The sequence below is a fragment of the Polypterus senegalus genome, chromosome 4, assembly GCF_016835505.1.
Source record: "Polypterus senegalus isolate Bchr_013 chromosome 4, ASM1683550v1, whole genome shotgun sequence".
NCBI lineage: Eukaryota > Metazoa > Chordata > Cladistia > Polypteriformes > Polypteridae > Polypterus > Polypterus senegalus.
The window spans coordinates 187,990,656-188,018,608 of NC_053157.1; the positions used below are offsets into that span (position 1 = coordinate 187,990,656).

The window sequence follows — 27,953 nt, forward strand, 5'->3', positions numbered from 1 at the left end:
TGAAAGGTTTGCAGATTGTTGGCCCAAATTGAACAGCTATTGGAACAGCTTATTTATGAGGGGCTTCTTTCTTTATTAGGTATGTGAATATGTTGAATCAATAAAGAAATCCCACACTAATGTGTCCATAAAATTTATAGAATCATTACACCCAAGTATAGCAAAAAGGGAACATTTTAAAAAATGAAATTAAAGTCATAGGCTATTACTTGTTTCCATTCAAAACAAATCAAACGACCAAGATTCTTCACTGTCAAGTCACTTGTCAAAATAATTTACCATTTTATACAGTGTGTTTAATCATCTATCTATTGTCTATACTCATTTTCCTTGGGTACTGCCTACTCTATCTGCAACAGGCATAAGATGACAATCAGTCCTTGATGCAGCAATGAGTACACTTCAACAGCTGATTAATTTAGAGCAGCAGCATAATGGGTGATATGATAACCCACAAGATTGCAAATGAGTTAATCTGTAAGTGATCTTGCTGCAAAAATATAGTAATAGCTGTACTATACAAAGTTGCTTTGAGGAGCTGAGACCATCGACCTAGAAGTGTATCTTTGGATTTGGAACTAAAACAATGTCTCTGTAGAAAGCAATATTAGTACATACAGAACATGCAAACTTCATACAGGAAGTGGACTGGGATCCTAGCTGTGTGTGCAGTGGGAGTGTTATCCTTTATATTATCATTCCATCCACTTCCAAAAATAACTTGCAGCAAACAAAACCCATTAATTTCTTTTCATTTGAAACAAAATCCTATACAAAGGCAAAGAAAGTCAATAAGGATATTTTAAAGAATACCACTAATCTTGCTCCATCCACATAAACTCTAGCCTCACAGAAGTTTGTATATCCAGTCCTTACTCATAAAGACATCTCTTTTTCTTGAAGTTATTGTTTTTTTTTTCCCAGTGGTATATAATGCCAAGACACTCAGTCATTCATGAGTCTTCCAATCTGATAAATTAAGCAAACGGCCCATTAACAACACATTATATCTCACCAGAACCGTTTACGTTTCAAATGGCTCTCCTGACATTATCATTACCCAATTTTTGGCAGCATCACAGAACCACCATATGTGAAACAAAATAATTGTCTATCTAATCCTATTAGTTTTCACATTTTGTTTACTTTGTCCTTCAGTAACAAAAATAATCTTGCCTCTACATTCAATACATCATTGTTAGACCGTTTCAGATGGAATCTGCTCAGGCACCAGGGCACAATATTGAAGTCTATGTTATGTCTGTATTACATTTCTGAAATAGTCTAAAAGACTTTAAGATGCGGTGATGGTGTCCCTGAACAAATGTACACAATACCTCATTCATAAAGCATTAACAACTAAGTGAAACCTTGCAGCATCTTGCCCAGCAGCAGCCACAGTTTCATCAAGGGAGAACCCCTTTGTGATATTCATTACCACATACACAGACGGTCTCTGCCAAAGGGTAGACTTACAATGTAAGATTTCCACCTGGGATTCCTGCCCCAATTTATAAGAATTAACCGACTTTGGCACATAAAGAGCATGCATTGTTTTGGATCAAAGAGTAAAGGCAGGAAAAATCCATGTGAGCTTGCAGGCAAGTTACAAGTGTAATGGTTTACAAAAAAAATGACAAAAAACATTCTCGAACTTCTCTGAGTGGCAGTGCAGTTGATCTACACTGAAATTTTATGAAATTTTATGCTGAAGTTTAATGAAAATGGAATTAGTCTTGTGACTGTTAAATAACTGAAATATTTGCCATTTCAGATATTAGGGATTCACAGAGAGACAAAAATGTACTTACGTGTAGCTTTGTTAAATTACAGAAAAAAAAAAGGTTCATTAGTTGTTTAACTACCACGACAGTCATGAAAAAGGTTAATTTGGAAGCTATATACTCATTAAAAGGGGGTTTGTAAATCAAAATGTATCCATTAATCTTTCCATTTTTGTATTACTTATTATACTGCAGAGTTGTTGGGGCCAAAAAGCTATTTCCTAGCAGCACTGAGGTAGGAGTCACCCCTGTACGGAAATTTGCTCCTATGCTGAGCTCACCTACGCTTATACAATTTTGCCTCACCAATTAACTTAACATGAACATTTCCAGGATGCAGAAGGAATTGGAAGTACATAAAGAGCAGTGATCAGGCCTGGAATCAAAACCAGGCATGTGGACCTGTGAGAAACAAGGGTCTACTTTGCTTCCATAAAATAAGCATTTCTAAATAACTTGAGAGGAATAATAAGACACGACCAGCAAGGGACAGGGATGTATTTTAAGACATATTATTTAATATCTGTTGTGACAGGCAGCCATGGAGCCCAACAGGTCTGAGTCCTGAAGTCCAACACCTGTGGCCCTGATGTAACCCAGGAGGGCTGCCACCAAGCATTCCAGGGGACGTACTGAGGAGCTCCTGGCTGCTCCCCCGGAAAATAAGTAGAAGGGGCGTCCTGGCCGGGCATAGGATCCGGCCGCCCGCCATGCTGTCCATCCATCTATTGTCCAACATAACCCATTCTGGGTTGTGGAGGCTAAGGCTATTCAGGCAGAACAGAGTGTAAGACAGAAGGTAGAAGCGCATGAAGTGGATACGCATAAGTGCTGGTACCCTGTGTGTGCACCACCTTCGAGCTCCGTGATCCACTGACATTGCCCCTCATTCGAAAAGTGGAAGGGTTCCCCTTAAAATCTTAAGCAGAACTTTACAGTATAAATCAATCAAAAGGTGGTTTTGAATATGAATGATAGCTGCGGAACCAGGAGGTACCAAACAATGCCGGTATGCAAATGGTAAAAACTGAGAATAGCTGGTACTCCATACTCTGGCCCTGTTTTCATTCCATTAATGGGCTAACTCATACAGACATAGACACTCATCCCATACAGAGTTGTAACTTACATTAACATGCATATCCTAAGGCTGCAGATGGAAAACTGGAGTGTGCAAAAAAAAAAAACGCAAACACAGGGAAATGTGAAAACTCACACAGATGGTCCCCAGATCAGTATTTTAAACCAAAGCTCTAGGGCTGTGAAACAACTAATAGCTAATAGCTTCACCACAATGTCACCCATGCTGATAGTGAAACACTAAATTATATGTGTCCAAACTGACATGTTTTGCATCGATCATCATTTGTTACACCTTTGTTTTGTTGTCGTTTCCTCCCACAATCCAAAGACATGCAGGTTAGGTGGATTGGCGATTCTAAATTGGCCCTAGTGTGTGCTTGGTGTGTGGGTGTGTTTGTGTGTGTCCTGCGGTGGGTTGGCACCCTGCCCAGGATTGGTTCCTGCCTTGTGCCCTGTGTTGGCTGTGATTGGCTCCAGCAGACCCCCGTGACCCTGTATTTGGATTCAGCGGGTTAGAAAATGGATGGATGGATGTTTTGTTGTCATTGTTTCTCCAGCTAATGATCAGAACATAACAAAACAGTATTAATAATAATAATAATAATTCTTTTCATTTATATAGCACTTTTCTCACTACTCAAAGCGCTCAGCAATTGCAGGTTAAGGGCCTTGATCAAGGGCCCAACAGAGCAGAGTCTCTATTGGCATTTTACAGGATTCGAACAGGCAACCTTCCGATTGCCAGTGCAGATTCCTAGCCTCAGAGTCACCACTACTTCTTATTATTAAAATCTATGGACACATGATATCCTAATCATTAAATATAAAAATGGTAATATAAAATCCTGTAATCTCTATAAAACAAAAGTGATTAAAAATCCTGAGGAAATTAATCCTATGAGCATGTCATAACAATCAAATATGCTATATTGTAATCACAACATAACCACACAGTAGTAGAGGAAACTGTCAAATTAATAGACTTGAACTTTGCAGACTTTGGATGCAACTGACAAAATCTTTTCAGTCAAAGTTTCACCCTAATATGAGCTGAAAAACAGATCTATGCTCAAACAATAGAAAAACTTTATTAAATCACAAATTATTTGCAATAGCAAAATGTATGGACTTGCATAGAGTGCTGCATTTACTTTTCCCGGTGGCAGCAGTATAACTTCCAAAAAACCAAAATGGAATGAGTAGTATAGGAAAGATTTAGTCTGCTTTTATTATGCCTGTTTCTTTGAACTGACCTTTTTCTTCTTGTGGTTGGTTCTTTTATCAAAAATCAATTCCATTCGACATGCTAATCTTTGTATGCTTTATCCATTCAGTGAATCATTAAAGACATGCAATACCAAAACAAGCAGCATTCTTTACTGACACTTATTTTAATTTTTCACCACATATTAGATCACCACGTTTTCTGCATTTTAATTCATCTGTACGGCGACACACGCAAGCACAGCCAGGTGTGTGTTTTTTTTTTTTTCTGTTGTCCTACCCTCATCTTTGAACAGCATTAAGTATGCCAAGTTCTTAAAAAGTATTAGTGTTTTCTGTGTAAATAACTACACCTTACCGAGAGACACAAAACATTATGTGTGTTCAAAGAAAGTCTTCTTAAGTCCATGTAACTCATAGTGAAGAGCCCACATGAGCAAGTCTGTTTTGTAAGAAATACAACTGTTGACACGTGCTGGGCACAAGACTCACAGTGTCTGGACGCACCATTCTAAACGTTTTAAGATGCCACCTCCTACGAATAATTCAGCCATCATTTTAAAGAATGTGCAGTTGTATAAGCACACATTTTCCATTAATAGCCTTTATTGTTTTGTTAAATTTTTTAGTTCATTTTATTTAACACAATTAATTAGACAAATACATCTTATACTAACGCAAAACCACACAGCTTGCACTAAAATTCAGAAGATGCCATACGAATTGAGGAGTAAAAAACTGAATATTCAAGTAATAGTTTTATATTGCGAAAAGGTGCCATATAAAATCTTTATTCATATGCAAGACAAAACTTTTGCAGAAAATTGGGAGGTACATTAAAAAGTAAGCAGTAGAACAGATTGGATCTTAAATTTATAGAAGTGAGCTATGCAGTCTCAACCCAGAGGCTGACTATTTTATTATGATTTACAATGGCTTTAAGAAATCATGAAATCTATAGTATTATCTATTATATTACTTTATATTGCATGATTTGTAAAGAAATTTGTTTTTAAGGTTAATTTGGAAAGTATTATATAAGATAAACCTTGATTGATTAAACTGCAGCTTCATACATGGACAGATCAGAAGCTACAAACTTGCTTTTAAACGTCCACCTGCTTCTTTATTTCGTGTTTTCCTTCATCTGTGCTTTTCCTCTTATGTTACTTTACATGCACAAAGAGAGTAACAAACTAATACTTAGGCTGAGGATCTTTGCCTCTCTGAAGACTTTTCATTCTCACTACCGATGACCATTTTGTTATGGTATCATGATGTGGTGTTCCTTACCAAGAAGTATTCTGTCGTTGTTTCTGCTGCCATTAGGTTAGGTTCAGCTACTACAGTGCCAATCAGGATATATGGGTATGTAAAATAAATGGATACCATCTATATTATTAAAGTCATCTCAATATTATGTTTCCATTTTTAGCAGTCAATCAATGCCATATTTTATTTTACTTTTAACATACAAGTGATTACCATATGTTTCACCAGCAACTTCCACATATAATAACTAAAAAAACAGAATTTCAGCTTGGCAACTATAAGGTGTATTGACAGAAAACACAAATGAGACAATCAGTTGATTCATCGTTCCACCTATCTCAAAAAAACGAGGCTTGTAGACAGGTATTTTATTAGTTTTTTCAATTCATTTCTTGTTTTTGGTTACACTAGGTACCCATATAGCATTAGGCAGCTGTCTATCAAGGCCAATTATTCAAGGCTTACAAAAGCCTTGTACTTTAAGATGTAATAATCTTCTTTTTACAATTCCACCCCCTACTTACAGTAAACTGTTGTGAAATAGGGTGTAAAAGCATACTCTTCTCTGTCAGATGTTACTGTCAGGCTAGGAACCATCACACATGGTAGGCACCAATTAAAAAGACTGATTTTATTTGTCACTGATAGACTGCTTAAGGATCTCGGGGAAAAAGAAAAAGGTCAGGAATTTGGGGATAATGACCAAGCAAATACTACAGCTTATTTACAAAACAGAAAAAAACTCCTTGCAGCTCCAGAATTTCTGCTATGTGGGAGGACACCACACTGCCATTATCATGGGACCTTTATCAGGAAGGTTGAAGAGGAAGGACAAATTATAATTAATCAAATAAGCTGTACCACTCAGAGAAAACAAGCCCCAATTGAATTTCCGGCTATCCACGACATCACTTCAGCAGCAGAACCTCGGGTAGAGGTCTTCAACGAGGCTAGCCCCCACAGCCTGGAGGGGTTTTCCCAAAATAGTTGAAACACACTGAATTTCCTCTTAACCATTATAAAGGTTGTTAGAATTACTGAACCACTGAAACACTGGTCTCCAGGTGCAAGACAAGTAACTTGGTTCACTGAGGTGCCTAATGGGGAATTAAATTTTTTTTTGTTTGTTTAAGTGGCAGCAAATCCAAAAACAAAACTGTTTTATCAAACAAGAGTTCAGTATAAAATAGGTGTCCATACTTAGTACCAGCTGCTGAGTGGCTTCACTGATAGTTTTCATGATTGATATGTAATAAGAAGGGTGTAAAAAATGGTAAATGTTGAAAATCGTTTTCAATCTATTCTTTTTTTTACATAAAACCAGCTGCATAGGGTGTACAACATGAGGGATATGTGAATCAAAATCTGAAAGACTGTAGTGCCCAGTTATGAAATCAAGCACTGGCTCCACCATAAGTAGCTATTATCTTTCCATGAAAGCTACTATAGTTAAGATGCAAAGTCCAAGTATAAAAACTAATGACATTATAATTTAAAAAGGCAGCTCAATGTAAAAATGTGCACAATAATGAATGCAATTTTTTGCAATATATAAGTATCAACTACATCTACTGCTACAAACTGCTTCAAAAATGCTGACTCTAAAGTCCCCGCTGCCTGTGTGTTTTTGGCCCTTTCTGGAGAGGTTAATGCATGTGTTTGTTTGGCTTTGCTTTTCAGAATGCTTTTTCAGCACAAGCTAAAACACTGCAGAAGGGGAGTGAAGGGGAGGGTGGGCTCTCCTGATCCTCACAGGAATGTCATTGTTGTTGTTTTCTTTTTGTCCCCTTTCCTGAGTGCTTTACAAATGGGACCGGTCTGAGAATTCTGACAAATAAACAAAAAAATCACTGGGGCTCAACTCAGTAAACCAAGCCACACCTTTTGGTAAGAAAGAAAGAAAGAAAGAAAGAAAGAAAGAAAGAAAGAAAGAAAGAAAGAAAGTTATATTAATATTTGATGTAAAACTGAACTTCCTTACATACCCCTTGCACAGCTGGATAATGCAAGTATCTCCAGGAATAAAACTGCAAGGTGAAAAAATTCCATTCTTCCAATCAGCCTAAAACAAAAATCAAGATGCATCAACTAAATTGCTAGGTCACTTTTGTATAAAATATACAGAACTTACATAAACCGGTCCTAGCAAATTCTAAATTCAAAAATGTTGCATTGGAAAAATCATGAATGCTTGGATGAGCTTACAGAATCAAATACCGCAGTGTTCAAAATACATGCAACATGATCACAGGAAAATTCATGAATATGACATTCTTCAACATTAGTGATAAATACAGAACGATAACAAATAAAAATTCAATTATGCTTACGATGCTTTCTATCACTCACACTCGAACCTTTCAAATATTTTTTGAGATAATGCAATCCAGCGGGTTTTGGGATACATATGTAAAAAAAGTAATTTCTCAGGTGTGCTTGGTGTGCATTTTGCTTCCTGCTGTGTATTTTCTTTTCCCTGTGCTCCAACACTTTTTGATTCTTAATTATGATTTAGTAAAATAAGTATATCATAAGATTTCTGGCAGCCTTTGATTTCTCAGATGCTGAGAAATTAATTCACACTTTTGTTTTTAGTTGACTCGATTAAATGAATGCACTCCTAAATGGACAACCTAAGAAAGACATCAATTATTTGCAATTAATTTAGAATCTTAACGAGGAAACAAATATCTGAACATATCTCACCAGTTTTAGCATCATTGCATTGGTTACCTGTATCCTTAAAGATCGATTTAAAAAAAAAAGCTATGATATATAAAGCTCTGAAAAATCATTCCCCTTCTTACATTTTGGAGTGTCAGTCACCTTACGTTCCCAGTTGTAAATCTTAGATCTTCGAACATTGGTCTACTTATTAATCCAAAAACTAAGCATAAAAGTTGTGAAGTAGCCTTCTGCTGTTATGTATTAAAAATCTGGAATACTTCATAAGTAGGCATTCATTCATTTTCTAACCCGCTGAATCCAAACACAGGGGTCTGCTGGAGCCAATCCCAGCCAACACAGGGCAGGAACCAATCCTGGGCAGGGTGCCAACCCACCGCAGGACACACACCAAGCGTCAATTTAGAATCGCCAATCCATCTAACCTGCATGTCTTTGGATTGTGGGAGGAAACCCACGCGGACACGGGGAGAACATGCAAACTCCACGCAGGGAGGACTCAGCAAGCGAACCCGGGTCTCCTAACTGCGAGGCAGCAGCGCTACCACTGCGCCACCGTGCTGCCCGTAAGTAGGCATGTGCCAGGCTAATACCATGGAACAGTTTTAAAAAATCCTAAAAACCCATAGCTGCATTTTAGATCCACTTTTAACAGATTATGTATAGTAAGTATTAGAATATCACATACTTCGTTGATTTGCAATGATTATTAACCTCTACTATTCTACATTTTCTTTTCTGGTTTTCTGGGGTGTATTTTTGTATCACCACCACCTAACCTGTGTATCTACTGGGCAGCCATCTACTGTGCAGCCCTGTGTGATGTTAAAAGGATTCTGGACACTCCGACTGGACACAAAGACCCAATACATTGTATATTCTAGGAAAAAGCTTGCAAACAATAGGAACTACTTAAGCACATTAATGGTACATAGAATGCCCATTGGGGCAGGTCCACACTTTGTGGTCATTTGTCCTTGGAACCTCTGCAAAATGATCTTGACAGGATCTCACCAGTTTTTATGTCCTAGCTGACCATGACACTTATTATTATAATTAAAATAAACTTAAAAATGAATCCATACTTATTTATTTATCAACATTTTCTTTAACCACTTGTAAATCACTTTGAGGTACATGCCTTGCACGAAAATGTGCTATTGAAATGAACTTTGTTGTCACTGCCCAGTTCCATACCCCACCCAGGATCCTCAGATTATTGAACTAAACTAATTGAGCTCCAAACCTAAGTCAAGTTAAACACTTTTTCACATTTGTGGTGGCACAGTTTGATCTGTGACCAGCCTCTGAGTATGCTCTACCCATGTGTACTTGGGTTTTCTCTGAACTACTTTAGTGTCCACCCACACTGGTTAATTAGAGATTTTAAGAATGGTAATGTGTGAGTGTGCCCTAAAATGGACAGGTGACTCATCCTGGGGCTAACTGTCACCTATGTATAATACTGATGTGCTAAGGAATGATATCTTATTTGCCAGGGCTGCGTAAAGATGCAGAAGGTACGTATAATCTGTTCATTCATTTTTGAGCCAGTCTTTTAATTACAAGATTACTGGGTGTCAGGGTGGGCCTAAAATAGTTCTATTGGACAGGACACAAAAAACTAACCATGAAAAATACTGCAGTCTTTAGAAACGATTGATTATCCGTCCATCCTTGGAGACTATCCCAGGTAGGATCCATCTTTTAATCAAAGGACAGGCCATTCAAAAGTCCAAACATAAGTAATAAATATAAATTAGTAGGCTGATGTATTTATGATAAAAAAAAAACAAAGCTGTTATACCAGTTCATACAATAAACAGGGCACAAAAACAAGCGATGTGTGTCTGTTAACCAACCATTTCCTGGATTTGTAAATGTTCATTATAATTAATATGTAATAAAAAGAATCCATCAGAGAAATGTGCCATGTACTGATGCACCTTACCAACAGAATCATCCTGAAATGAACACGTGTACTTGGTTAAAATAGATTCCAGGCCATAAATGATGCATTAATAATTTCAATAATCGTTGCATTTCATTAAGACTCTTGCTTTCTCCGAATAATCCGCATTCCTACCTCTTGTTCTTCCTTGGTTTAAAGTGACTATGCCCTCGGGACACAAAGCAATCCAACAATTGCATCCAACAAGGCAAGTAATTAGTTTTGTCATTAGGTACTAATTTGCAACGAAAGTTCTTTGGAGGCGTAAAAATGTCTTAATCTCCCTCCCGCAGCATCTCCTCGAGGCGAAAGCAAAATCTTTACGGGCGGTAATAAGCCCACCAGTTTGGACTGCACGAAAGATGGCTAACATTTTTCTGCACTTTAGCTGATCTGTGTTTGCCCTACGCGATACAAATTCATGGAGGTGAGCTAAGTAGAGTGACATCAAAAGTAATCACTTCTTCATCTAAACCCTGGGGCTTATTAAAGAAAATACTTCACCAGCCGATGAAACTGTAAAGTACAGTTACTGTAAAACTTTACAGATATTTCTAAGGCACTACATGAGAAATGCGATATATACGCATGTTGTGGACAGGTCACCATTGTGTTGTTGGTTTAAGTGTTGCAGTGTTTGCAAAATGCAAAATTAAAGAATAACCCGTTAGAGTTCGCATCCATGTGCTGCGTGTAAGTGCACAAGTGAACGATAAGGAAAACCCAGCGTTCATTAAATATTGAGAGGCATCCCATCGGTAAACTAGAATATGTATGCATTACAGTTAGTAGTAGCAGTATTTAGTGGTCCGACACTTGTGTAGCAATCTAATTTTACATAGTATTACACTGCTTGACGCTGCCTAAAGAATGCACACAAAAAAGTTTCATTTTACACATGTCTTAAGCTCATTGCAGAATCCTTCGCATTTTTATGGACGTTTTCAGTTTCTTGCAGGCATTTCGTTTTTTCAGCTTAGTTCATAGACGGCAGCTGTCAAAAGTCATAAATAGTTCTGCACATGCGGTACACACAGTGCTGCAACTCGGCACTCCAAGGAGCAAACCGCTATACAAAGCGGCAATTGTGTGAAACCGACATGGCTCGAAATACGTCAAAAATAGAAAACTGCGTCCTGTCTGTTCCGCTCCTTACATCACCCTGCAGACTTTTTTTTACGGAAAAGCGTTATATGCTTCCCAAGTATTAATCCAACATAAACCTTCTTAAGGGGCTGCGGACGCCTAACTATTATGAGCGAGCAAACACATGACCACCTCCTGTCGCGGTCGTGAACAATCGGGCTACGTTAACTGTTTTGGAAACTAATGATAGCAAGACCTGCTACTACAGTCTTTGCTGCTGCAGATGCTCTCTAGTCAGGTGCAATTTTGCCCGGAGCCCTTGGATAAGTGAATGGAGAGAGATGAGTAGTGAGAAACACAAGAGAAGTAAGTGATCATTGTAAACTGATGATCAGCTTGATAATGATGATGGTAACAATTCTGTTAAGAACTTGCATTAACAGCAAAGTGCTTCAGTTTCCACATACGTTTACTTTTTAACCAAAATATCGTACTATCTTGCTCAAGATGTTGTTGGAATCGTGAAGAACTTTTCAAATTACCAAAAAATGTTTTGTGAACCAGAACTGAAACACATAAAAGACAATAATAAAGTACATAAATAAATATTATGACAATTAAAAACAACAGCAATGAAAATAATAAGGTTTATTAGTAGGTAAAATAATACTGTTATCAATAGTAGTTCAACAGTTCTTACTAATATTAATATACCTAGCAGTGTGTTTGCACGTGTGATAAGTAGTATAAGTCGCAGTAGGTTAACAAATCATGTGGTAATATTGCTGTTAGTGATATGATGTTAAGTCACTAAAACCAGTTGTATTAGCAGTGGAAACGTAATAGTATTAGTAGAAGTAACATCAGTAGTAGTTCATTATAACTATGATTAATATCTCTAAATTCACATAACTCATGAAGACATGGTTGATTTCCATCACTTACCTTCAGTTACTTCTTAATACAATCCGGTACCAGTTGTCTGGGCCACTTTCCATGATTTGAATAGGCTTCTGCTATAAATTTTAATATAAATCCAATATTTCAGGCGGATCCATGTGCTTCCCGTTAATTTACTGTCCTCAAGTATTCCTCGAAAATCAAAACAGCCAGGGGTAAATGCAATTCACAACACGCTGCTTTACAGTTGTGCGCTCTATGAGCAAATCCCACAAAAGCAGTACGACTGGATGCAAACAGCTAGCTTCAAGTAAAATGAGATTCTTCGAAAAGGCAACCGGTAAGTCGTTTACGATTAAATGTTAAAGGTTCGCTGTTTAAAAGATAAACACTGAGTAATCCAGGATAAAATAAATAATAAAGAAAACAAACAATCGCTTATGGATAGTTGTCCAGCGTGTGCGCTCCAAAGCGCAATCTCAAGGTCCGCGGCTGTTCGGACTGTCTTGCTGGATCCCAACGAGAACAGCGACAGATCACTTGCTTTGAAGCTTCAGGGGGTACCTTCTTATGTCCTCGTGGATAAATTTACCGAATACAGAATCCACGTTAGAAGCTTGAGGTGCATAATGTTAGAATCGCGGCAGTTTCGGGTTCAGGGGAGCAGCGCAGTGGGACCGGAGCCCAGCCCCACTGTAAACTTTTGGCCAATCAGAGGCGACGGCCAGCAGAGTAGGCAAAACTTAACTCTTTACTCCGCAGTGCGATTCATTTACTGGAAGTCGCGTTCGGAAAAGACATAAAAACGGTGCTTTTACTGGCTAGGTGTTTGCTGCGTCCAAATGGAATTAAAAGTCTAACACAAACTCATATCTTGGCTTTTACAATCAGCTGCATATAGTTATGAGATTTTGGATATTGTGTATACTTGCTTACCACGCACCGAAAAGGGTCTTTATGCAAATTGGGAACTTCTTTTGCGCAATTTATTATTCTTTGTAAAGCTTTTAACAGTAAAACATGAAAAGCACACGTTTAAAGTGTCACCATCACCACTCATAATTCTATTTTCAAAACTGACTGTAATAAAAGTGTTCGATTTCCTTCAAATTTGTGACTATACATGTGTTGAGAACAAGGATCAATAATGTTCTCGGCAAACCGATTTTCCAAATTAAACTGCAGTTTTCACGCGCAGCCCAATCGAATGTTGCTATGTTGTGAATTGAATCAACACTAACAACGTGAGTCGTACACTCAGCGATAAATGTTATTTTATACTGAATCTCACGTGGGAATGGGCTATGAATGTTGCAGGATTGGAGATTGGAGCTAAAAAAGTAACATTAAAATGATCTGTTATGATCGAAGAGCTACAAAACCATTCACGCGATTAACACTAAAACCGATTTAATATTTGGTAAGTTTTGATTTCACATGCTCAGTATAAAAAGTACCTCTTACTAAACATTTACGTGTCCATGCATCCTTCCCTGTGTCTACAATATTATTGTATGATATTAAGATTATTTAATTTTAAAATAAACACAACAAAATTAACATATTCCTCCTACTCTTTTGAACTTTTAAGGTCTGGTCAGCTCGTGAGTTTGGCATTTTTAGATCGCGACTAAAAAGCAACCTGTTGTCTCTGCCATTTAAGTGCCGTTTTTTAGCATTAAAAATTGAAAGCAGCCCCCGATGTACGGATTTTTTTTTGGCCCCGGCTGCTCAGTTGTGCATTCTTTTCAAAGCTTCTTCTTGAATATGTGAATTCGCCTTGTAACTTTTTTTCCGAGGTTCTTCTATTTGTAGTTTCAAATTGTAATGTTTATTTGGTCAAGCAGGTTGTGATGGTATTTGCTATGAAAGGCTCTATATGAAATAGATGTTAAGGGTATGATAATGTAAAGTACACCTTATATCACTGAAAACCATTAAACGCTCTACTTAATTTTAAAAATCAGCTGTAAATAATATATTGGACTGTGGTGGTTGTACATTTTATGTCTGGCTTTGCTTGTAACAAAAAAGATCATGCATATGTTATACGATTTAGTAATAATTTTTATTAGGCAAAATATTTGACCATTTTTCCTATGATGTTTTATTATTATTATTTTGTAAAATTAAAAACACTTCTTTTAGAGGTGTACAATTACGATTTACTGTTTATTGTAACAGTACTAGAATAAACAAGAAATTGTACTTAAAGCTTTCCTTCACTCAACAGAAAAGTGTAATTATTTGTTTAATTTTCCTCCATAGGTGTTATATATTAAATGCAAATATTTAACCATGCAATTTTCGATCTGGTCTACGGTTATGTCTAATAGTGAATGAAGTAATACAAACCACTTTAAAGGTAATTAAAGTTTGAGTACTTCATTGTTCCGTTCACCTTTACATCCATCCATTTTCTAAGGGGGTTTCGACGGGACCAACTCTGGATGGATAGCCGCACACTTTTTAATTAAAATTTTCATTTAAATAGTGTGGACATAGCCGTTTTGACAAACAAAATAAAAAATATGAATTATCTGTTGCATTAATATATACAGAAATTATTAAGTGTTCCAATTGACCATGATATGTGGTTCTGGGGGTTGAACAGGACCCATGCTGTATATAACCGTTTCGCGCGGCGATGTGCCGTATTGGAGGCAGGAAAGAAGGTGGGTGTAAAGACGGGTCGATTGAGTGCAGGCGTTTCCATGAAGTTTTCATTAGAAAAAAATCTACTGTGTAAATAAAATTACTTTAATATAGTGAGCTTGACTCCATAAGTGTTACGTGCGTCTTGATATAAAAGAGAAGATTATTTTGTAAAACATTTTTTAAAGATTTTCACTGTGAGGCACAAGTTGAAACTGATACAGCTTTGTTGAATTTCTTGTACTGTATATAAAAAAGTTACTTCTGTGCAGTTTACTAATGCAGGATCTTAAAACTACACCATATATATATGTGTATATATTATTTTATGCGTTTAAATTATTTAGATTTTTTTCATTTTTCTATACTCTTAATAATCTGTTTCTTCAAATCGTCCCGAGACAAGACACTTAGAAGAATGTTGTAAAATATTTATTTTTTCAGTTTTTTTCAGCAAATTAAGTACGGTTCTCGTAAGACAAATTAAAGCACTAATAGTTCATTACGACCCGCATTTGATGAATGCGCAGAAAATACAGTTCTAGTTTTATATATTGTGTTTCAGGCACAACACGCTTAAACGTTTCGTTGAACTTTAGCTCTTAAACCTTTAACTATAATGTTTACATTGTTATAGTATTACTACTATTATTATTATAGCTGTTGCCTATGTTCTCTAAGTCAAGTTTTTGCCGCATTTCTCGGCATTTAGAACAAGATGAATCTGAAGACGGTATTGTTGATGTTTAAGTGTCGACGGCCACAAATATAACCTTGCGGAGAAAATGCCGCATCAACAATGCTAGCGACCCCTGGTGTTCGAAACAGAAGCACGCAGTCACCAAATTAAGGAGACGCTTGGCTTTTGCATACCGTTGCCATCTCCTTTGGATGAGGGAAGGTAACATTGGTGTAAAGTTAGAGAGAAATACAAATTAATGGCAAATGCTAGAGTAGGCACCCCCATTTAACAACCGAATTGGATGCCTTTATATTTAACTACTAAACTAGCCCCTGTCAAATGTGAAGAATGACCGCTGACCTTACTTATAGACTTCAAAAATGATGAATAGAACTAAACGAGATGTCCCACAATATTAAGGTTCTTCTTACGTGGTACAGGTGGCTTATATGAAATCAGAAAATAGTAAAGGGAATGCGCTGTACAGTAAAACACTTTACAGTGTATGGTTTAAATAAAACATTTCAAATACATCAAGGCACACCCTTCAATGTTAAATTTGTAATCCACCCACTCACATCTGTGTTACCCCATTCATGTTAGGCTGTCAACATCTTTTACTTTATTTAAATCATTTGGATGAGAATGGGAAAAATGCTCCGTAAAATATTTGGATGACACTAAATTAGCTGGATTAGCAGATACCCTGGAGGCACTAAATGAAGGCAGATGGTCCTGCACAGAATTCAGAATTGGGCAGATATGTGTGAAATGAAATATAATATAAAGGAATGTACGTGTAGAAATACAGATATTACAGAAACTACACAATAGGGAGAAGTGAAACTGGAAAATACTGTAAAGACACTGAAGCTAATAAAGTTATAACTGTATACAAAGATGAATAAAATCATGGATTTTATATTTTCATGTGTGACACACAAGTTTAGATGCTTGCCAAATAAGCAACATTATACAGTGTGCAGATGTGTCCAATTCTTTAAAATAAAAACATAACAGAACTAATTAATGTCTATAGATAAACAATGGAATGCATTTCAGGGCTATAGAATATAAATTATGAGGACTAGCTAAAGTAGTTAATCTTCTTTTCAGTGAACACAGGGGCTTAAAGAGGACAGAAGTGTTTATATTGCAAGTGACAATGTTCCTATCAAAAAATTCTCATGCAGAGACATGAGGTAGTAGTCAGAAGACTGTCCAGAGCAAACGTTAGAATGTAATTGATATCCATCCACCCATTTTCAAACCTGCGCTTATTGAGCAAGAATCATATTTGTGCATCTTACTTTCTAAAGTTTATATATACAACAGCCTCATCCAGGTTGAAGATCTAACACTTAATTAACTTCAGTTTAACAAATGATCTTCTTTTCACTTTAAAATGCTGATTACTTCATTTCCAAGCCACGTGATTTATGCATTGCTTTGTAAAAAAGTTTAGTATAGTGTTAGCACTCAAAAACATAGTATATAAATTGAATGACGTTTTTAGTAAAGCAGATAATGTACCTATTTTACTTGTAAACATGAAATGTTAGGAATTTAAAAAGCAAATAATCAGGACAAGGTCTGTGTTATAAACAAAAATGAATACCCAGGAACCTGACCCAACTTCACACAGTAGGGCCTACTATGATTCTGGGGATTCTACTCTCTCTTCCTGTGTGTGAAAGTCTCATCAGTCTTACTTGAGAATCTGAAGTGTTAATCATAGGAGGCTCAGGCGATGAGATATGCAAGTCTTCTACTAGTATGGGAGTGTTCAAAAAGTTTTTTTCATGTGTTCTGAAATGAAAAAAGGTGGCTGTTCTCCATCCAAGTCAAGGATAAACTTTTACATGAGTAACTGGTAAATTATTTTGTGGTCTTGAATATGCGTTGTTCAGTATAGAGAAAAGGAGGATTACCAATAAACTGAGGACTCTTCGCTTGTAATGGTTTCCCTAGTGTGCCTGATAGAAGTTAAGGACAGCATCATCTTTATGGGAACAGATATCTGGTATTTCAGATAGTTTTTAACAAAGATCACAGACTGATATGGCTTCCTGGTGTATTAAATCAGTGGCCAAATGAGTGAAACCAATAATGGTTGAGTATTTCCATCATTTTCAAAGCACAATACTGTCAGAGTTTTACCAAAGATTTGATGCAAGTCTTCCTAAACTGTTGTTTGACTTTGATAGCATAAACACAAGTGTGAAAATGTGATGTGGAAAAAGTATGCATCACTTCATCCTTAGAGAGTAATTTGTTCACTGTTTTAATAGAAACTATGAATATAGCTTTTTTACATCCAAACAGAATAATATCATCCATCCATCCATTTTCTAACCTGCTGAATCCGAACACAGGGGTCTGCTGGAGCCAATCCCAGCCAACACAGGGCAGGAACCAATCCTGGGCAGGGTGCCAACCCACTGCAGGACACACACAAACTAGGGCCAATTTTAGAATTGCCAATCCACCTAACCAGCATGTCTTTGGATTGTGGGAGGAAACTGGAGTGCCTGGATGAAACCCACGCAGACACGGGGAGAACATGCAAACTCCACGCAGGGAGGACCCGGGAAGCGAACCCGGGTCTCCTAACTGCAAGGCAGCAGCGCTACCACTGCACCACCATGCCACCCGAATAATACCATGAAATATTTAAAATACAAAACCAAAAAAAATAAAAGTTTATATTATAGTCTTTGCATCAACACAGGAGACATTCATTTAGATGATTTGTAGGATTCCTTCTTCTTTGTCTCTTTCCCAACCTGTATAAAGGTTATTACTTGAGAAATTAATATATTGTCCTCGCAAATAGTAATATCTGAAAATCTGAGAATATTTAATCTGGTAGTATCCTGGGTAGTATGTTTGAAAGTGGTCTCTAACAAGGAGAGCATGTTAATGTGTTTTCAGTTTTCTGGAGACATGCTAGTCATGCTTTTGATGCTGTTGCTTCTCAATAATAGCATAGAAACCTCCCTATCTATCAGACCCCTTCCTTATTCCATTAGAACCAGGTCTGCCTGTTCATTCATTCATTTATTTCTTTACTCCATTTAGTTGCACTTTCATAGTCACACTCACTCACTCACACTGGGACAGTTTAAAGTAATCGACAAAACAATGACATTGCTGCAGGAAAAACTTCTTTAATATAAAGACAAGTTTGTAAATTATGACATTACTCTACATTACTGTATTCTCCCAAATAAAAGGTTAAAGTCTGTATACTTTTCAAATATCAGCTACTAAGCACATGTGATACATTGTTAGATTCATTTTCTACTTTAGTTTTATTGCTTTTATTGAGTAGGTGATTAGGTTGGAAGATTGCAAAATGTAAACAATTATTGATTAATACTGCTGTGCTAAGAGCAACTACCATGACAAAAGACAATAATCATGGTGTTGAATGGGTCATCTGCTTGTAGGAATATCAACAAGCTTGAAGAAAGAAAAAAAAAACAGGTGCAGAATAAAATTAGCTGCCCACTTGAAGCTATGAGGGGAGTCCAGAGTTTTCTAGTACTGATGGGAACAGGAAGCTGTCCAAATGCATTTCAGCAGTTTTTCTCAACCGGGTGAATAACAACCTGATAATTGCCAGAGACAGATTACTAATTACATAATTAGGAACTAAGTACAAGCCATCTGCTGAAGGGAGAACAAGAGAGAACAGTGAATGTATGATATAATTCATGAGTTAGAGAGATACATAGTCAGGTACAAACATTTCTCTCAAAAAATGGTCATTAACTATTTTCTGAACACATAACAGAGCAAGATGTGGAGGACAGGAAGATGAAGATATGAAAAAGGATGATTCGCTGTGGCAACCCCTAAGTGGAGCAGCCTAAAGAAGAAGCATTTTTTCTGAACTGAAGTATTTTTAATACAGGGCAGAGCCTCTCCCAGCAGCACAGGGTGTAAAAGAAGGCAGGGACTGTCCCTGATCTGGACATTAGAGCACATTCTCACACTCATATACAGTATAAGTTTTTATATAAGAGTTATAAGAGTTTTTAATTGACCTAACACACCATGTTTTTTGTGATTTACAAGCGAATAGGACACAGAGAAAACGTGCAAACTTCATAGAGACACTGAGCAGTCCAGGAACTGAACCAAGCTCCCTGATTCAGTGAGGAGCATCACTTACCAATGTGCCCTCTTTAAAATAGTTTATGATTACAAAAAACAACTCTTTTACACAATTTAGTTACATACAATATAATAACATCTTCCTACAGTAAATCTTTTGTGATTATGTAATCCACAATTAGATTAACATTTTTATGTTTTGCTTAAATATTAGAACATTTGTACAACTGTGATAAGAACAGGCCATCCAGTCCAATAAGCTTGGCCATCCTATTCACCGTGATTACCTAAAATAATGTCCCCTGAAGTCCTGAATTTCCATGCTACTTGGTAATTTATTCCATCTGTCTATGGGTCTTTGTGTGAAGAAAAACATTTGCTAAAAATATTTTCAATTAATTATTTATGCATCAAAAGCCTTTTTAAAACAGGTGGTAATAATGTAGTTGGGTTCCTCTCAAAAAAAAAAAAGAAATAAACACGATCAACGCCAACATATTTGCTTCTACATAGTACCTCTGTTTTAATAATAGCACATTTTTTAGACAAGACATATTGCTCAAAGCACTTTTCTAAAGGTTAGAGAAAAAAACTGCAATAAAAGAAAAAATCTTTAGGGCAGCATAGCACAGCAAAACAATGGAGGTGCTGCTACTACCTCGCAACAAGAAGACCGGGGTAAATTTCCTGGGTGTTCCCAGTGTGGAGCTTTCATGCTCTTCCTGTGACCACATGGATTTCTCTTGGAGGGCTCTACATTCCTTTCACAGTCCAAAGACATGCAGATTAGGTGGACTGGAACTGCTAAAAAGACCCTAGTGCATGGTGTGTGGTTTATATGTTCACCCTGTGATGGTCTGGTGCCCCATCCAGGTGTTGCCCCAGCCTTGCTACTGATATTTGTTAGGATAGGTTCCAGCCTCCCAGTGACCCTTCTTAGGATACGCAGGTTTGGACAATACATGAATGTATGAATGAATGAATGTTTTTATATATTTAAACCTGGTACATGTAGCTCAAGTAGTCAACATTGATTGCTGGAGTAGAGCATTTTGCCCCAAGACTCAATTCTAGACAGGTTGGGGGTGCCAGACACACTAACACACATACTGTACACTTACAGCATAACATGTGAATCTGGAGTGACTGATAAACATAATCTCCCTGTCTTGGGGTTGTGGGAGGAAAAACAGAATACCTGGAGAAACTGGAAAATATTTAAATTCCACCAAGACATTGAGTAATTTGGGATTTGAAACCAGGCCTGTAGAGCTTTGAGGCACCAGCATTAGTTATTGCACTACCATATTACCTTTGTTTGGGTCAAACGGCACGTATTCCAAACTGCTTTGACTTAAGGCAATGAAATAAGCTAAGCACACTCATGATGTTTTGTGAACTATTAATTACTTTATCTACTTTATAATAAAACACTAAAGTCTGTGTGTCCAGTCTCTCTGAGCAGTCTGATTTGTCAGTTTGACTTTAGTGTGATTGGTCAGTTTGGCTTTTGTGATGCTATAAAAGAGGAAATGTAAGTGTGAGACACACAAGGAGGAGAAACAGCATGGGAGGCATGTGGAGAGTCACATTTCAAGACAGCAAGTATAAAGGTGGGACAGGATGCGAGAAAGCCACCTCACAAATAATGACAGAGTCTGGGAAGCAGGCCTTACGGCAGCATGCTCAAGAGAGGAAGTACGAGTGAAGAAAAGTTCATGTACACATGCAAATACTGAGCAAAGTTGCTGAAAGTACATGTCGGGCAAGAGGTAGCAAATATTTATAAATTATTCTATTACCTGTCTAAGACAGGTAGCATAGCTATTAAACCTATAAAACCCAATAGGATGTGCTAAGCTGTTCAAGGAATTATTTTTATTGATTTCCCCAAAAAATAAAGATACAAAGTGCAAGCCATTGCAAAAGCAAGGAATCGGTGAATATTATACTGACATTCAACAGTTTAGAAAAACAGATTTTGAGAAACTTCAGTACCAGTGCAGTCACAGCTACTGTATACCCTTAAATAGTTTGCTAATGATTTTTTTGAATGAGGATTGTCATGAACAGAAATATTTGAAAATTTGGGGGCAAGAATTCAAGGAAGAGGATGAGAAGCCAGAGAGTTTAAGAAACGTTTTTGAAGGTGGTGAGGTAAGGGTTAGGTGAGTAAGAGCTGAAGGCTTCTGATATGACAGACAAGGATGCTAAGCCTTCGTCACTCAGGCCCTGTGGGCCAGTATGAGTATTGTTTATATTTATTTGATATTGTAACATTCAGCACTTTTTAATGTGTATTTTTATTTGTATATTTTTTATTACCCTGTAGACTGAAGTTTCAGGGTTATTTACTTCTTTTAATATATTTTGAAAATGTTTATTTTCATTTTTGTCCCATTTGTATTTAATTTATGCAATGATCTGAATAACATCTGATGACAGTTGCATTTCTGATGTCACTGGATATTACAGTATAAATATGGCAGCTGTCACAACACTCACTATCCCTTGGTAGATACAATTCTTGAACTTCAAATCATTTAGTGGCAGTGTATTTCCTTACCAAGTAAGCCCTAGTGTTAGGTTTTGCACTCCTTTCATTACTGACTTTGGATTTTCGTTTTGTCAGTTTGTTTTGTGGTTGCTCGTTCTCTTTCATTTCCCAGTTCTGCTCTCTGACTGCCTTTGACTTAATTTCTGCAATTTTGTTTTCTTACCTCCTCGTCTAGTCACTTCACTTGCAATAATCCTTAGATACTATACATTTTGTAAAAGATATATTAATATATTTGTTTTTATCTTCTTCCTTGTGTTATAATTCTTAACAACCTTATTTATGACTGTGGTCTCCATGGTGTTTGTATGGGTTTGGGATGAGCTCATAAGTGCACCCTACAGGCCACATTTTTAATAGAAAATACAGTCCTTGTGGAAATTAACAGATTTTAAATGCAAAAAAATGGCCATATTAGCACAAACTTGCTTGCTTTATCACAATGAAATGTTTACAAAAAGCTAATAAAACTCAGAATGTTTCCTTCTTTACTACAGAAAGAAATAAATTACATTGAGAAATGTTTAGTCAATGTAACAAATAATCATATTAAAAATATATATATTAATATTACTTAATAAATAAATAATTTTAAACAGGCCTCAGGCAACATTTTGTTATTGCTTGAGTTCAGCCAGATATCCAAGTTATGAAACATGTTCTCATCACACCATCAAAATGAAACAGTCTGATACACCAACCTAAGGGCACAGGTGGTGGAAATGTATTTTAAGAAAGGATTAGAGATAAGTCTGTGTAGTAGTAGAGAAAAACAGAGACACACACAGCGGTAAGAGAACATTCACGGTATTGAAGGGTCCTTATGGGAGGGGTAGAACAAAGGCATTTGTATTATTTATTTTTAGTAAAAGAGGAATTCACATGACAGGTACTGTGGTAGGGAGTTGGACAGGAACTGACTACCTACAGCGCTACTCCTTTCAAAATGGAGCATTTGATTGATTTGATTTTTCCAAAAAACAGGATTAGCCTTGTCTTTAATTATTATTTAAAACGAAATTTCCAGCTGAGTCATATGAAGTATGTAAGCTGAGACAAGGGCTGTTATACTGTTGCTTAAGGGAGTTTCAAGGGAAAGCCACTATTATAATTTTTGCCAACTTCCAATATAATTTTTCATAGAACTTTTCCATAGTGAGTGAACTGCATCTTTTACAGATTAAAATGTTTACTCAAGGTGGCAAAGTGATCCATGGGTTGGCAACCTTATTGTTAGTCTTGTGATTGTTAGTCTATGGCATCCAAGAAAGGAATTTCAACTATCAGGCAATAAATGAAAGAGAAGTGTTGGATTAGATGACAAACTATTTTTTTTTTTTTTGCTAGTAACAAGTAGAAAGTAGAAATGGTACATGTAAAGCAACCTTTCTGCATTAACGGCCAGATGGGAACAGTCCCACCAGATGTTATGCAAGTGATACACTTCTCTTATTTTAAAGGGTTAGTACAACCCTCAACATTGCCTTCTTAAGATTTTATTCCCATTTATACATTATTTGCTGAATGTAATTTTTATGTAGGAAAATATTATTTCTTGCAGTATGTGAAATTGAGTATGCAAGTTGCTACAAGCCTGTGTCCATCTAAAGAGGATAGCTCTATTAGCACTGCAGTGTTCTAGGTTTACCTTTGTGTGTATGTGAGAGTGTGTGCTTGTGCAACCTTAACTTTCCAGATTAGCTAAGGAGTCTGAGTGCTACAACCGCTTGAGGAATGCCTGTTTAATCGAGCATCTACAATTCCATTTTGAGCTTTTCACAGTCAACTGTATGCAGGCAAACCAGCAAAGAGGTATGAACAGTCCTGTGTCATTTGCCCCCTGAAAGGTAGCCACAGCATTTTAAAAGAAAAGAAAGCAAGTGAATAACAGGAATTCATCAGGCACCACACATTATACCGATTATTACACTAGGACCAAATGCATCTTGATTTCAATTGACCATTGAAGAGGAGGACTGCCTGACAATATCACATTTGAAAAAGGCACAAAGGAATTTTGCCTATGCATTTTTCAAAGTAGCACAGGGTACTGATGGAGAAAGAACAGATATGCAGAAAATATTTTTGTTTAGTTTACTTGCTGGTCTTTTGCTGTTCCTGGCCACACAGTGGTTAGTAATGAAACCTTGTGTTTGTGCCGTGCAGTGTTTGTAGTCTGGGGGTTCTTTCCATATTATTGTGTCATTTCTACCTCAAAGCTGTTAGACTCTAAACCTGAGTTGCTGCTGTTTCAGTTTAGGCAGTTCATAGCCAATGAAATTTCCTATGCAGCATGTAGTCGAAATACTCTCTGTATATATTTAACATTTCAATTACACAATGTACATTTATTTATTTATTTATTTATTTATGTATCTACTTATTTAAAGAACTTCTGTAAAAAGCCAAATTTGTCCCTGGGGACAAGTAAAATTCTATCTATAGACTAGAAATTTCTGATAAAGGGTCACCAGAATTTTCTTGCCAAATCTGCCACTGTCAAAGAATATGAAATTATCATTCAGTCATTCTTTTTTGACAGCCTTCAAAAAGATAACTGTTAATGCAATTAATGCCTTTATATTACTTGTTAATTTGGATAGGAGAACTCTGCTTTTAAAGTTTAATAAATGTAAATGTTTACACTTGGTTAAGGTTATGGTTAGGCTGTGGTTACTCATAAAGTTTGTCTTTCATTATTTGTTTATAAATGCTACAACATGCTGCACATTTTACCATTTTTGCTTTCTTCTTAAAATCAGATATGACCGATTTTAGAGATGAACAAGCTGATAGAATACAGATCATGAAAGGACAGAGTAAAAATAGGAAAAGAAAAATTTAACTTTTTTTAGCAAGTCAAAACCTAGAGAATAATCACTCTAACTGATTCTCATGTTCTAAAATCAAATACTAGCCCAATATAACCGAACAACAGCCATTCAGAAATAAACCCTACAGAGTCAGTGAGGGTTTAACTTTTTGATCAGGTTACAAAATGACTTACCAATGTCATTACAGGATTGGTATGGCAAAGACAGCGAATCTTCCCAGCTTCTTTTTCTCTATGTTCGTCCATTTCATTCTTGGATTACCATACAAATGTTACCTGGACTCATCAAAAGGAACCACAAAATGCTCAGGTAGATATGGTCCATGTCAGTGGAGTTAGGCTGGGGTCAATGTTCTATTTCTGTACCTTCTGCCACATCCACCATTCCTGTGCTGTAAATTTTCTCACCATGGATGCCAGTCCTTTGTATTTATCTATATTTTGTTTTACATAATATAGTAAGATAAAGAATGTTTCTGTGTTTAAGTGTTTATTACAACCAGTTAAGGCAAAGAATAATGAGAAGATAGAGTAAAATGGCTGCAGGCAAGAAAGAGACCAAGTAGGAATCCTTAGCACAATGTGGTGGAATAAATCTGTTAGTAAAAGTAGTCGGTGATAACAGAAAGAGAAGCTTATTTTGCCTTTTTGTCCATTATGTCTGTATGATTTACAAAATTCAGTCTACTGTTGAGGTGAACATCTGATATTTATAAGCTTGTTCCACCTTCCCCTCCTCCCACAATATTGGTGACCGATCTCAAGCACTTCTTAGCTCCAATAACTCCTTTGTTTTTGTCATTATTATAGCAATGGATGAGAAATTAAAAAATGCAATTACACCTATGCATATGAACCATTATGAGCAATCCAACAGTAGATTTCCACCCTCTGATTCCATTAGATTCCATGTTGAATCCTGGATATTTTTGTCACCCCAATTAAATCTAAACTAATGAAGGTAGCAAAACAGAAGCCAAGTCCTGACTGCTTTCTAAGGATTTCTGTTTCCTTCTTGAAGAGAACTTCCCTCACTTACCCACTGTAAAATATTGTCCTGCATTCAAGTGCTGTGGCATTTCTTGGAGGTAGTCTTTGTGATATCACACTTCTCGATTAGTTTTCATCATGCGCATTTCTAGTTGGAGTTTTATCCCAACACAGGGTCATGGGGGTCTGCTGGGGCCAGTCCCAGCCAACACAGGGCACAAGGCAGGAACAAACTTCAGGAAGGGCACCAGCCCACCGCAGACCACTTAATCAGCTCAACCATAAATTGTATTACTTTTATTTATTTTTTTAATTTAAATAATTAACTAAGGTGAGAGGTCAGTGCTAAATCATAATTCAACAAATTTGGGTAACAAAATTATATCTGATTTGTCCAATGGGCGGCTACCACTTGGAAGAATGCCACAGAAATTTCCCTCTGGGGAGCTCTAATTTCTAGTGTTTCCTATGTGAATACAGTGTTAAGTCAGGTCCCACATGAGCCCCGTTATTATACATATCCTAAGTGCATAGCTAGTGCTGCAAAATAAAAATCAGACTGTTACATTGTTGAATATCCTGAAAAATTAATTCCTTGTACTTTTGTACTCCCATTTATCTATGCTGTAAATTCATTTATTCTTTGATACCAATATATAAGTTATATATTTGATCTTAAATGTCTGTCTTGTATTTACTATCAACTACATTTTTAAATATATCACAGCAAGCAAAAAGCAGATTTCTCTTTGTCTTTAATAAGAAAGGACATCAAGTGGCAATTGTTTTTTCAGCTATTGATGGGAAAGGAGCATGTCCCAATGTCTATGTTTGCACTGGCAGCCATGTAACCACACACTAGTAAAAACAACGATACTTATTAATGAACAGCAGAAAATAACAGCTGTTTCTTAAAAGCTCAATAGAAAAAAAATGTGCATTTCATAAATTAAAATATTGAGAGCTACACACAAAATGGAACACAAAATTTCAACTTTTGTGCGCATGGAAGACATCTTAAGAGGTTTGGTGGTAGTAATTACCTGCCAGACCAGTGGTTGGCACGGTGTACTAATGCCTTTTCCATTCCTCCCTCTGCAGAATGGAAGATTGGCAGCCACTCCATCACTGACGTGACTTCCATATCAATCCACCTGGACCCTCACTTTCCTGTCACTTCAATTCAATATGGAAATTGGCCATCTTGTTTCAATTCCTATGCAGAATTCTAGTCTGAAAAGACTACTCTGCTTTTACTTCATGTTTTCTTTGCTTTTTCACATTTAATTATACAGGATCACTAAGGTAATGCCCCAACTCTTCATTTATGTCCTATTTTACAATTAACTGAAAGTAAAAAAATCCAAAACAAAAAAATCAGTGTGACAGAGCATACTACAAAGTAAATACAAGGTTTTTGTTTGTTTTGTTAGCTAACCTGACAAAAATTGGATCATTCTCATGTAAAATTTCATCTGATACAAGTACAAATGTACAAATTAATTATTAATTTAGATAGCATAAAACTGAGAAAACGCAGCCTGTTTTCACAATTATGAAAGTCTTATACTTTTGCTACTCAAGATGTCTTGTACCATACAATGTCTTCAGTGTTGTAATATTCAGTATTAAGCAACTAAGTTTGAAGAAAGCCATCTTCATAAGGAAGCATACTCTGAGAGCCACTGAAACATTATTTAACAAACTCTTGCAGGGCAGCAGCTCTTCCATTTTTGTGAAGTTCTCTTGCATAGTAACTTGATCTTGTAACACATTTCATAACAGCCTTTAAGTTAAGTTCTTATGAATAAGAACAAAGGGAAGACCAAAACAACCGGAATGGTTAACAATGAGTATCTACATTTATTTATTAGGCAAAATGTAACTACAAAAAAAAAGAAAAAAAAAAAACATGAAGACTAGGAAAAAAACAAGAACAGGAAAGTCAGGGGAATATTAACTAGATCAAGGAATACGATCAAACTTTGAAAAAGCTTTTATGAAACAAACCCGTGGCAGAGTCCAAAATATGAAAAACTTAACTATTCTTTTCCTTTTTTAGAAGTAGTTAAATGAGAACCTTTGGCTAATCACTGAACAAACAAGCTTGATGGACTGAATGGTCTCTC

General features: G+C 36.5%; 1 protein-coding gene and 1 long non-coding RNA gene across 4 annotated transcripts in view; one reads left to right on the forward strand and one right to left on the reverse strand.

The window, feature by feature from the left end:
- The window catches only part of fgfrl1a (fibroblast growth factor receptor like 1a), a 244,256-nt gene extending 231,586 nt beyond the window's left edge, over positions 1 to 12,670 (reverse strand). Inside the window, exons 1-2 of one of the 2 annotated variants that reach the window (XM_039751781.1) lie at positions 12,031 to 12,670; positions 7,349 to 7,425 (exon numbers count right to left, since the gene is read on the reverse strand). In XM_039751781.1, coding sequence (XP_039607715.1) covers positions 7,349 to 7,412 — 64 coding nt within the window. In that variant the 5' untranslated portion in view covers positions 7,413 to 7,425; positions 12,031 to 12,670. Of the gene's footprint in view, positions 1 to 7,348; positions 7,426 to 12,030 lie in introns of those variants that run through there. The other variant, XM_039751782.1, reaches the window with a different exon arrangement.
- The window catches only part of LOC120527870, a 60,565-nt gene continuing 43,978 nt past the window's right edge, over positions 11,367 to 27,953 (forward strand). For both annotated transcript variants that reach the window (XR_005633413.1, XR_005633414.1), the window contains exon 1: positions 11,367 to 11,451. This is a non-coding gene — a long non-coding RNA (uncharacterized LOC120527870). The remainder of the gene's footprint in view (positions 11,452 to 27,953) is intronic.